We start from the raw sequence: 12,864 nt of genomic DNA on the forward strand, positions 1-12,864 counted from the left end.
CGACTGGTCTGTAGTACTGTGTCCTGTCACTGGATGGCGACAGCATCGCAGGCACAGCCACCTGGGTGCTGGCTCCGAGGGCAGAGAGGGGCTGAGCTCCCACCGAAGGGGAAACCCCCCCTTCCAGGTCCCCCTTTTTGTCCAGGTGACCTCGGTATCCATCAGCTGTGGTCTGCACGCCCAGAGCTGCGAGTGTGCGCCACGCTCTGACCCATAGCAAAGGCGGGCATCGCTGGTTCGTACTGGACTGCTGTTGGGGAAAGTGTGAATGCTTTAGGGGGGTGGGAACAGGCTAAAGCAGGGTTGGATTTGCTGGGCTCAAAGCAGACCAAGATGAGAAGGCTGGGCCCTCCCCAGAAGCTGATGCTCTTTGTAGGGTTGGTGGGCCCTCTCTGGAGAGCCGCAGCAGGTATCTACCTCGAAGCCCCACTCGGCAGAGTTTGGGCAGGGGGCCTGGACAAGGTACCACAGGCCATATTGATTATATGCAGAAGGCTTTTGCTCTCGGACTGGCAGTGCCAGGAGCCATTTTCACAAAAAAAAAAAAAGTCTCTGCTATAAAAGTAAGAGCTCTAAATAAAACTACGTTGTTAGAATACCCCAAACTTCCCTTATAGGGCTGAATCAGCCAGTTTATTCTGCAGGGATAAAGCCCTGATCAACTACAATATTTTTTTAACCAGTGTAAACTTCGTTTAACCACCAACCCAGACACATATTGTACCTTGTACGAAAGCAAGCCCATCGAATGCACTGAACAGCGGGCTCTCCCTGCTGCCACCTTCTAGCCACTGTGGTGCTACTGGGGATGACTGCTCCGGGGGCTTTGGCTTCTTCCCCTGGTGAGCAAGGGAAACAGAGGTGGGAAGCTCTCAACTGGAAAATGAGGGCAGAAGATGAGGAGAAGGCTCTGCTATGACTGTTTACAAGGAGAGGATTGTTCACGGAATCATTTGGGTTGGAAGGAAAGTCTCACCCCCGCTCAAAGCAAGGCTACCTAAATCATTGCAGGGTTTGGTGGACAGCTGCTGAGCAAGCATGCCACTCTTCTAGCCTCAGAGGCCAAGCTGGGGCTTTCACCTGGCTCTCTGTGATGCCTACAACTTAGCTGCACCCACTGGTACCAGTGCCTGCCTGGTCTGCTCACTCCTAGACTGGGTAGGGAGGGGAACCAAAGAAAGGCTTGTGCTATTCCCTTCTCCACCCAGCCCCAGGATCAACAGATGGGATGGTTTCAGCATCACAGTGCTCAGTGAAGGCTGAGATGCACCCCAGAAGTAGCAGAGAGGGGTACATGCCAGTCCCCAGGGCTGGGGGAGCCGTACGTGGATGCAAGTCAGGGCAGCTGATCGCAGCCCCGCTCGAGGCCACGAGCTCTGCACCGTGGTTCCTTGTGCTCTCTGCCAGCTCCTTAAATATCAAGGGGCGCAGGGAGGAAAGGGGGGTTCCTTTTGGTGAGGATTTCTTTGTGCAAGACGCTACCCCAGGAGAGGTGTTAAGGGAACACAGCACAGGGAGTTGTCCGGACAGAAAACTCTTAGTTCAAGCAGAAACGTGCGTGTTCGGGAGGGTGGGCAGAGGAATCTCATTCAGAAGGTTATAATGGGTGCATAGAAAAAGGAGGAGAGCCTAAAAGAAGAGTCTCATTTACTGAGCCTATCTGAGAGCATTTTTTACTCCCACCCTCTCCCAGCTCTTTCCCTTTGGATGGAGGAATCTGCCTGAGCTATTAGTTTGCTTGTCAGAACCACCTCTCCCTTCTAGCCATTCCTCACGAGCCAAACCCCGAGCCATCCCTCCCGAACACCGGGTGCAGCAGGGTTCAGGCTGGCAGGGGCCAGCGCTGCCCCAGAGAGACCAGTCTCTTCACGGTCAGGACTGGTGGCAGCCTTCTGTGAAGCTCTGTGTGATGGGTTTTTACACATATACTTGAAACCACACTATCACTATTAATTCTGGTTCTTCCTTGCCTTTTTCACAGTATCAAAGCACACGGTGTTTCACACAGCTCCCTTCTCCTTCCCTCCAGGAAGCCCCAGTCTCTCCCAGCACTGCAGGAAGGGGACGGGGTATATGATGGAGCAATAAAGCATGCTTTGCACTGACTCTGGAGGGGAGGGACTGGTAAACACCTTTTCTTTCCAGGGGGAGGAGGAGAGGAAAACCATAGGCTGTCCCAGTAGCAGCAGGGAGACGGGGAACAAGCTCTGTCTGCAAGCCAGCCTGTCCCCAGTGTGGGTCATCTTTACATGGCAGGCAAAGGGGCTGTGTGGAACATGGTGCGTTGCTTTTACCTGAAAAAAACATTTCTTTCACAAATATTCTGTTTTAAAATGATGTAATATATATATATATGTGAAAATAAAAATGGTACATGCAGTGCAAACTCTTTTCCTGGCTGTGTTGAGGGTTTTCTTCCAGAAGCTGTACTCCTTTGCAGAGTGCTCTAGGTAGCTCTTGGGTGCATTATGGGCTCCCCTGCACAAATTTGCACAAGCTATTTAGTCACAGTTGCCCCATTAGTTTAGGGATACCAGGCCTTCTTACACTTTTTCTAGCATGAAGAGCTAGACAGGGAGAGAAATCTGCTGCGGAAACTTGCTTTGCCATCCCTGAGAAATAGTGCTTTTACAGCAGACACTGCGGGGATGAAGAAGAGACCGCTGGAGTAATCTGCTGCCTGATCAGCTGCCCAGAAGTTAAGGATCTTATCTCTGATGTGTCCACACCTCCCTAGCAGGAAACAATAAAGATAGGAAATTGCAAAGGAAAAGTCCATTACGGAGGAGTACAACAGGATTCTCAACTGCCATAAAACACTCCAGCAAATGAAAGGGAAAGGCATGTTCTTATCAGAAAAGCCCGACACATACAAGATGGGGAGGTGCTACCACTGTCCTGTAGCGGGAGGACCGCAATACCTCCTGCTAGTAACAACTCTAGCTGACCGCACAGAGAACTCTCATTGCTAAGCAGAACTAGGGTTGGCACAAAGATGGGAAACTGGGGCTCCTGCAGCCGTCACTGTCCTGGGCTACCTTTCCCAAATACCGGCCCGGATCCCCATGCCACTTTCAGCTGCTCTCTTTTCACATGCCAAGACAAGACATGAGCTTGTACCAAGACCTCGATTGTTCCCTCTCCTCTTTTGCTCAGAGACAAACCTTGCTGCTTACCTGACTTTTCACCCCTTGCAGGACCAGTCTGGGCACCAGCTTCCACCAACCCTTCCTACTGGCACTGCAGAGCTCCAGCAGTGCCTGCAATGGGTAAAGAAGCAGGTGATGTTAGGGGGACAGGATGCTTTAACACCACTGCGTGGGGTGTGACCGCTGAGACCATGTGCCTTGTTAATGAGCTAATAAGCACAGACACACCCCACCTGTGCCAACGGCCCCCCAGCCATCCCCACCTGCAGTCACTTCTGCTGATGCCTTCCCACCGCCAGCACGGGTCACTACAGCCCTCGCTTTTGGGGCTGGGAGGAACCTCCCCTTGGAGCCCCAGTCTCTTGGTCACTGGTTGTGGTGGAAGGCACTGAACCCAGGGCAGCCCCCGGTGACTGCGGTGGGGCAGGGGAGATGTTATCTCCATCATTCCTTGCTGATGAACATGGAGCATCCTTCCAGTTTCCCTGTCCCCACCCTCGATATGTTGTTCTGGTTGAGGAGAGGGGTGGGCAGTGGCAGGATTTGTGGTAGGACTCCGTGGTGTAACAGAGGTGGCTTTACAACGGGGGTGGCTCTGCCTTGTCAGCGGGCAGAGCAGCACAGCTGTCATCGTTCAGCCAGCTTAGCGATGAATCCAAGTGACTCCACAGCTCCCATCCGCTGCTCCGTCCCATCCCACGTCATTGCAAACAAGTCTGTCTCTCCAACAGAGCAGTGACAGCTTCGTGCCATTACCCTTCACGCACACTGGGTGCCTGGATTTGCAATTTCTACCTCTGAATGCCAGTCAGTTAAAATGAGGGAGGAGAGCTGGAGGGCAGGATGCCTGCCGGGATGATCGGGGATCAGAAGGTGCCGGAGGGTCTGCAGAATTTTCTGCAGAATTAATCCCGGGGAATGTGTTTGGGAGTGTTGGGAGAAGGAGAGGAGATGAAGGCTCTGGTTATAAATTGCTGCAGAAGGAGCGGGGGCTCAGGCTTTCCACACAATCAGCCAGTAGCAGATTAAGCATCGGAATCTAAATAAATATTTACCCTCTAGTTCCTGGTCTCTATAAATAGCCGTATGACACAGTTGCCAGTTGGTACTTTGGGATCGCTGCAGTGAGATTTGAGCAAGATGAGAGTATTCCCAGTCACGCAATCTTGCGCATACCTGGCTGACCTGACACTCCGCACACAAAACCACACTGCTGAAGCTCTGTCCCTTGCTGTCACTGCCTCTCTGTGCAAGTAAAGGTTAAACTTTAACAAAAGATAAATGGCCCTAATTAAAGAGCCAGTTGCTCCTGTAATCCACTTTGTGTCCTGCCCCAAAACCAGATCAAGCTCCTAATTAAATTACCAAAAAGAAATTAAGGCCACAATATTATTGAAGTATTTGCCTTTGGCCATTCAAGTAGAATTGACCCTAAACCAGAATCCAAGATCTGGCAGCAATCTAGATCTAGATCTGGTATTTGAGACAAGTACCTTAGCTCTAAAACTGGGTCAAACTCTGAACCACCCAGAGTTTTGCAGAAACCAAGGTTTTTCCAGTTAATTTCCAGGATAAGAAATGAGAGTGGGCAGGAGCTGGGAAACCACACTTGTTTTTATCACCTTAATTTTTTAAATAAAAATCCTTCGCTGCCAGGCAGGTTTCCTTCACTCGGCATGTGTTTGAAGAGTCCCAGCCCCTGGCTGAGATTCAGCACGCTGTCATTATGATGTCAGGGATACGCTTCCTCCCCAGGGCTTGTTCACATCCATTCATCTCACGCATCGTTTCTACCCCTGGTATCTGGGATTCCACATGGGACCTGGCTGCATTGACACAAATGAATTGAAGGAAACAGCCTTTGATCTCCCAGCTGAAAGGGGAACACGTGCAGCAGTAAAACCCCATGATTGACATGAACTGGCACTAGCACCTCCGACAGCAGTCGTGCCTTCGTGGCAGCGCTCTGAGAATAGCTTGCAGCACACAGTTTACTAAGCCAGTGGTTTTTTCCATCCTGTGAATTGGCAGCCAGAGATGTGGATTCTTCTCCAATTTATTCCTTATTCCCAGATCTCCCTGACTTTCCCAGAACAATCTCCGTGGTGGTATGGGCAAAATCAAGAGAAGACAACCCTGGAGGTACGTCTATCAGTCACACCATGGAATGAGATGAGCTTGTTCCAGCAGACACGACCGTTCTGACACGTATGAAGTTGGGCTCCGCTCTGCTTTCCTGGCAGTCATACAGCTTTCTGGATCAAAGCTGGAGTCTGTCCAGATATCAAGAGCTCTGGCAGAGCAATTTCACGTCTGCACTCAATATACCATTTAGACGTACCCTTATCATCAGATGGCTGTGGGGAATACTGCAGTAATTCAATGTCCTTGGATGGATCACTGTTGTAAAAGGAGGAACCTCTTCAATTAAAGTTAGAAGACCTGATTCAGCACAAAGCAAGCAATAAATTCCGTTTTCTACTTACAGCAGTCATTGAAGGAGACCAAACCATAACACTGTCTTTATACAAGTCGCATTTCTAATTCAGAACTCCCTCTCTCCAAAAATGCCTTCACATTTGCTTGAACCATGTCTCTGCCCGTCAACTTGCTCTCCAGAATAGTCCAGGGAAGTACCCTGGCATTCACCATGTGCCGATTTTGCTCATCTGGGGGGGATTTACACCCATGATTTACATGGGGTTGTCCTACACTTACTCTGCAGAACCTGGACCAAAGGTCAGAAAGCTGAAACTGGATGAGGTCTACATGGCTCAGATGACACCCTCTTTGAACTCTATGGCAGCACACAAGTAGCACAAAATGTTTCACAACCCTTTTTTCCTTGCGATCTTCTTGCAAAAATCTGTAGCTAAACAATGGCAACACACGTAATGACCACGGCTCAGCTGCATTTCCTTAAAAACAAAGCGATCCTACCATCAAGGCACAAAGCAGCAAGGCTTTGCCAAGGCAGCAGGACAGCTTTCTAAGAAGAAATGAGTCATTTTTAGCAGCTGGCACATGTGAGTGAGGGAAAGGCAGACCCATAAAGACAGCAAAATTCTGGCACTCTACAGCTTGTTCAGACTTTGAGTCTGGCCTTTAAAGCAATTCACAGAGGCTCATTTTGTTATTTGCAAGCAGTGTTACTCCTGCTGCGTCCCCACTTCGTTACTCCCTGATGCAGATGTTGTCAGGGGAAAACGCGACCGAGCATCATTCCCAGCAGAAGCGTTGTGCTCCATCCCTTCTAGACGTTGGAGCTGGCAACTCCTCTGCTGCCGAATGGAAAAAACCGCACTCAGCAGAGTGGTCACAGCCTGTGGTCACAGGCTTCTGCTGTGACAAGTTTGTGTGGACCATCATGCCAGGGGTAAAGCCACCACAGCAAGAACCACCCCAGCTGCTGAGGAACGGACCTTAAAAGCCACCAGAGAAGGGCATCAGGAACGGATACCGTGATCCACTTGCTGTCCCTACCTGGAAGGTGCTCAGAGGTGAAGCATCTGCTCTCCTTCCCAACTGGCTGCAGCCTTCTGGAGAGGGTGCTGCAAGAGGCAATATTCCCTTTACTCACACATCTCTACATAGGGGAAAAAAATAGAGAAAAAAAGACAGGCTTGTAATGACTCACTAACAAAAAAACAAACGGAGGTCCTAAATAAGAATAACACCAAGGTTAGAGCTGTTAACTTAAGAAAAGGATGCGCACTTCAGAATAAATAAATTAAAAACCCCAACATTTGTCATATCTTCCAAATGTTGTGGTTTCTCTTCCTTTAATAATACCTTGGTTTTCTGCAGAGTCTTTATCTTTATTTTCCCTTTGCTAGGAATTCCCTCCGGGCCCTGTGTTCTTTCACCTTTTCACTTTCTATTTCTGCTACGACTGAAGAAACACAGAAGAAAAACATAGTTTTTCTCCTAACAAAAACCTTTCAAAGCATTGTTTTGATGCATTTTGACAGGTTCACAGTCCTCAGAAAAAATATTTAGACCAAAAAGCAGCAGTCACTGAAGTTTTCCCTCCTAGTAAAAAGGGCATTTCCATCAAAAGAACAACAAAAATACTTTGATATAAGTTTCTCAGCCAATCTTATCTTGGCCCGAACTGAAAAAAGTCAGTAAATGCCAATTAATGATACTTCCCAGGTCACGTGGAAGCCTTGTATTAATAAATTAGGGTGGAAAACTCCTTCCACTGAAAACCCAGGACAGGTGGTCCCTTTCTTCTTCATAATCACCAGCAATAAAAGCCTTGCAAGCTGGCTAATGCCTTCTCTAGTACCTGCATAAAGCTTGTTTCCAGGTTTTGTGTTTCCTGGGCAAGCCAAGGGCTTGACAGATCCCCCAAACCTGGAAGAGCCCTTGGGAAGGACCCTGACCTCCTCTCGCTGCCAGCTCAGGATTGCTGCATCAGCAAGAGGGAAAGGTAAGTTATACATCACAGCCAGGAGGCTGAGCTAGCCCGGGTGTGTGCAGGAAAGGTTATGCCATCCTGCTCCAGGAATAAGAGGCATCCAGTCTACTGGAGGTCACCATTCGATGCCTGTTGCTGGTGCTTGTCTTAATTTCCCAGTTCACTACCTGAACCACCTGGGTGGGGAAATATCTGATAACTTTTCTTATAGTTGCAGAAAACACAGCTAAGAGTCCAGAGGTTATCTGCTGCTTTTTTAAGACTTTAGGGAGGTACGTGCTGCCCTCAGTTGCTGGCTTTCCTCTGACAGTACCAGCAGGAAAACCCTCTCCCCAATTTTTTCATAACTGGTGAACATCATGCCCTTACTACAAAGCCTTGCCTGGCTGGAAATCTGCACCAGTGTAATTTAGGGCACATCAGCACATGAAAGTGAACTTGATTTAAGTGAGAGTATCACTTGAAACTGCAATAGCTTTTCTCAATTAACTCTGCATGTAGGAAAGACCTTGAAATGCATTTTAAACTGCTATATTAAGGCATTATAAAATCCTTTGTGAACACTATTATTCTGGCTCACTTTAAACCCAATACCCCAATCTGACATTAGTACAAGGGTTGCGATCATGACTTAGTAAGCCATAACTAAGCAGCTGAGCTGTGATAACACTTAACCCACTGCAATACAACACCCTGCCAGTGACTTTGTACTGTTGCTGCAGCTTTTTTTTTTCTGATGCAAGGGCTGAGTCCTCTGAGACAAAGAGCCAGCCCCCTCTGCACATCCCCAAGTACGATCCTCACAGTGCCAGGAGCCCAGCATCCCACTGTGCACGAGTGGACAACATGGCACGGCATGGTCAGGGATACCAGAGTTATGTGCTCTTGCTGATTTGCCTGCTGCGGGTCAAAATTAGTGCTACCGAGTACTCTAGTAAAGCAGGTATTAATGGTCATGGTAGTTGAAGGCAAAATATTTTATGTCACATTAGTACTGGGCTAGGTCTGTGCATGTGGTTAATTAAAGAGGCTCAGCTAGAGAGTGGTAATTTGTTAAGCTGCATAACTTAATTGCTTGCAGTCATCTGCCTATCCCCACACTAAGCTACTCCTAACATGAAAGAAGGTGTTGAACTGTGTCTGTTAAAATTTATTCTTTTGGCTACTGAGGTGCAACTTCTGTGTGCAGATAAGACCGAACCATTCCCCTTACGGTTATCACATGTGGGCAGCTCTGCACACCAGCCCTCACCAGCTCTGCCACTGACAAACAAGCACTGCTCTGAGAAGCCCCTATATTCAAAATTTACCTCAAAACTCAGCCTGACCTTTCAGTTCACAGCTGGCCACAAACAGAGCCCTGCGGGATGCAGAGACCCCAGGCGATCACCCATGGGCGACAGCGGGGAGCCGGGGTGCGCCTGGTCCTCCCCGCGGGCAGGGAGAAATCAAAGGCTGAGCCCTAAAAAACTAAGGAGCCTTTTCTGCTATTCACCTCACAACAGAGTTTGTTCCTGTGATGAGCTATGATCAGCCAGGACCGGGCAAGGATCTTGTCCCGTACAGAAGAGCCAGCCCCTGTGCATCCAGATAAGCAGTGTCCTGCAGGCAGTACTTTCTAACACACTGAGAACTGGACTTTAACCCTAAAAAAGATCTGGTTTAAAATTCCCTCTAGTGGAGAGAGGGTGGAAATTCAAGCTGTAAGGTTCAGCTCACCGAGCAATCCACACCCAAATTTTGAGGGGCTGTGCCTGTCCAGGGCCACCTCAGCCCACGGGGAGAAAAAACAAGTGACCAGCTGGAAATTCCTATATCATTTGATATTAGCCGGAATTTTTATTTCAACATAACTGAAAACTTTCAAAGACAAGCTTTTATTCATTAGAAAGAAAACTAGGGGATTTTTTTTTTTTTAAATGGCTTTTCATACTGAAAAATGAAACATTTTAGTTTGCAATGTCAAGGCTGGCAGGTTTGAGTTGTTCAGAAGATGGTGATTGCCATGAAGTTTCCTCCCCGGCCACCGCCACGTCCTTTGTGGCAGCTCGGCGAGCACACTCGCGCTTTCATCAGCGGCAGACAAACCAGGACGACTTTATTGCCGATGTAAATCAGAGAAGCTCCGCTGGCTTCTGAGGAGCATTGCAGATTTATGCCAGGAGCTGACCCGGCATCTCTATTTTCAAAACTAGGGCAGATTGAAATATGCTGTTTTTCAATAATATATTCAGGTTAACAGGGCTTTTATATTTGGGCAATTAATCTTGCATAGACTGAGAACCTCTTGGGACAACGTGCAAAGGTTGCTAAGAAGAGGAAAACAAACACAGTTGTGTAACTCGGTTCTCCCATGTCTTTTCTTTCATGAAAACACATTGCAGTGATACAGCAGTGATACAGATCTGAAATCCAGCAGTAATATTACTTTTATAATCAGAAGCATACCAAGACATAGTATAGAAATGATTTTACTAAAAGGTAGTATTACCTCATCTTGTATTACTGTAAAATGATTCAAACCAGAAATATTGAGACATAAATCTGTGGTAACAGAGGAAAAGCAATATTGTGCTAGAGAAAGCCTTTCCGCTTTATTGCAGGACCGCTCCTTCCCGTGGCATGTGCTCGCATACAGAAGGGGAGGCCTGGGGCATGCACACACGCTTGTCTCGGTGTGTTTGTGCACGTGCTCGTGCTATATTTAAACTCTCTCTGGGTCCCAGTACTGATCCCTGGTCAGTGCCACCAAAGACTCTTCCCAAACCTGATCCTTGTCTTTCTGCGCTCCCTCTCGCTGTCTCTTCTGCCTATCTGCCCAGCAGCCCTACTGCAACCTGCCAGCGTCTTCAGCTTAATCATTACCTAATAAACACCGCAACAGATGCTATTCAGAAGTCCAGACCAGTGAGGTGTACCACATCTTCTTGCTTAGGAAACGGGCATCTGCCCAGGCAATGGCATCCAGCCTGCTGTGATCCACTTCGGGCAAATCTGTTACACATTATCCCATTTTATCATGTACCTCCATCTCTTCGCTTCTCCCTTTCTTTGCTCTAAAGCTCGAAGACGACTGATTACATGACTTTTAGGCCTGTAATTGCCTCTGCTGTTTTTTTCCTCTTTGCATTTGCCATTCCCCAGTCATGCAGCATCATCCCCAGCTTCACAGATTTACCGAGATCCTTGTGATTTGACCCTTAGTTTTTAATTCTTCCAGCATATCAGACTCTAAAATGGCCTGGAAATACCACTGCTATATGCCAAGCAAACCAATAATCATGGTTTTGGGCTCAAGCCCAGGGAATGAAATACTACCAGCTAAAAACTGTTGAACTGCTTGCTTTCTGGCCAAGTTGCCAAAGCCTGGTGAAGGCAATGCTACCCAGCAAGCTGCGTGATGACCGCTTCAGAGGAGAAGCAGCTGACTGCGATGGAAACCATTCAGTCGCATATAGTAGCTGCATCGTTGCATGACAGAAGTTTCCAATCGCAAGTAGCAACAGACTCGGAAAGGATATGCAGGTGGCTACTGCTTGATTAACGTGTGCTGCATCTGTTATTTCGAAGTGGCAATTACACTATATAAACACACCACTGAAATAGCAGTGCATTGATTTATGCTAGCTGAAAATCTGTCCCTTTACACCATTCTTTTTCTTTCTCCTCCCACAAAAAATAATTTCCCTCTGAGCCCAATAAAACAGAAGATCTCATTGGTTCTATGTTATAACAGTAATACCGCATTCTGCTAGGAACCAGCAATTCTGCCGCTGGCTGTGAAATTCAGGTAATGACCCATAACTGAAGTAAATTAGTGTTTAATTTCCCATCCCTTGCAGACAGCTTACTAATGGAAATTGATTTCTAGCTTTTTTCTTTTTCATTTAACATGCTTGTGTAATGTCTTTATTTTAGATTCAAGTGGTATCCAGTGAATTTTAGCCAAAAGGCTAGTGTACAGGCGACCACCGAAAGCATATGGTTAATTAATGTTGTGTTAAATGGTGCACGGGGGACCGGCATGGCAGGGACATCCTCGTACAGGCAGCGGGCTCCTCCTGTCCTGCACTCACACCCATGGACACGCTCTGGGACAGATCCTCAGATGGAGTAAATCAGCAGAGCTCACATCCACGTAACACGCACAGAAGTCCTACTGTTAAGGACCTGCTCCCTTATGCACGAGCTCTTATACACTTACCATGTTCATTTGTACATGACACATTTTAATTTATACTTTTGCACTCCCAGACGGATAAAACGGTGCTTCTCTGCCCCACGCAGCCACCCTCTGACCTACAGGCAAGATGCTTGTTCTCAAACCAAAGCAAGAGCCTCAGATATCACATTTTGGTGCTCTCTGGACCCAGAAGCCAGTCCTGCCCCTCACACAGTTGCTCAACCACCACCAAATCCTCTGTAATTCTTGCCCGAACGTGGGCTCTCTTGCGTAATCTGATACAGCCACCAGCGCACGCACACACACCCTTTTTTCTGCTATTTAGGTAAAACTCAGCCGACAATTCCTTCATTGTATAGCAGCACCAGCACTAGAGACAGAAGCTGCCCTTGGATGTCCAACCCTTTTTCTTTGCAAGGCAGAGAAAGGCAGTAAGAGACGGTAAGGTTTTTTACAGCTCCAACCCCGTTAAGTTATAACAGCTGTGAGACAAAATAAGGTTTTATAGGAGTGTTGTGTTATTTTCAACCCTCAGCTACTTCTGCAGTCTATCAGGTTAGTCTGGCAACTACAAAGGATTGGGAGGAGGTAAAAATCTACTTTTCCCATTTTTCTTTCCTGAAGTGCTATGGAGGAACCAGAACTCAGCTGGTGCTGTTTTACACTTTAAAAGCAGGACTAACAGCTATTATTTTTCTCAGTGTTCGGTTGATTTTCTGATTTCATAGACACTTTAATAGCACTATAAATTGTCTGGTAAAGGAATTGTTAGTTAGAGATGGTGTCTGGGGTATTTGCTCCTTATTGATGTGTAAATTGGCTTGTACTGCTGGCGTGCGTTTCTAAAGATGAATGGTTTGTAGCATGATGATAATAATAACGATTAGCATAGGATATAGCAAAGTGTTAATTGTGAATTAAAATCCCAAACAGAGATGCCTGTGCAGATCAGTCCTCTCCTCGTGCTCCCTGTTTCTCTGACCAGTGCTCAGAGTGCCAGGGACTCCCCCACCTCCCTGGGTGAGGGAATGTTCTGTGCCTGCTTCACTCTTCTCGCATTCCTAAAAACCAATCTTTCCCCAGTGCATTTGCTCAGGTGCATTTTGTGC

At 47.5% G+C, this 12,864-nt stretch overlaps 1 protein-coding gene across 1 annotated transcript in view; it reads right to left on the minus strand.

The window, feature by feature from the left end:
• LOC142093196 (uncharacterized) overlaps window positions 1-12,864 on the minus strand; it is a 31,301-nt gene that overhangs the window by 15,537 nt on the left and 2,900 nt on the right. The window contains exon 3 of the mRNA XM_075174140.1: window positions 6,633-6,735. Within this exon, the coding sequence (XP_075030241.1) occupies window positions 6,633-6,735 (103 nt within the window). The remainder of the gene's footprint in view (window positions 1-6,632; window positions 6,736-12,864) is intronic.

The sequence above is a fragment of the Calonectris borealis genome, chromosome 26 (assembly GCF_964195595.1).
Source record: "Calonectris borealis chromosome 26, bCalBor7.hap1.2, whole genome shotgun sequence".
In the NCBI taxonomy this organism is placed as follows: Eukaryota; Metazoa; Chordata; class Aves; order Procellariiformes; family Procellariidae; genus Calonectris; species Calonectris borealis.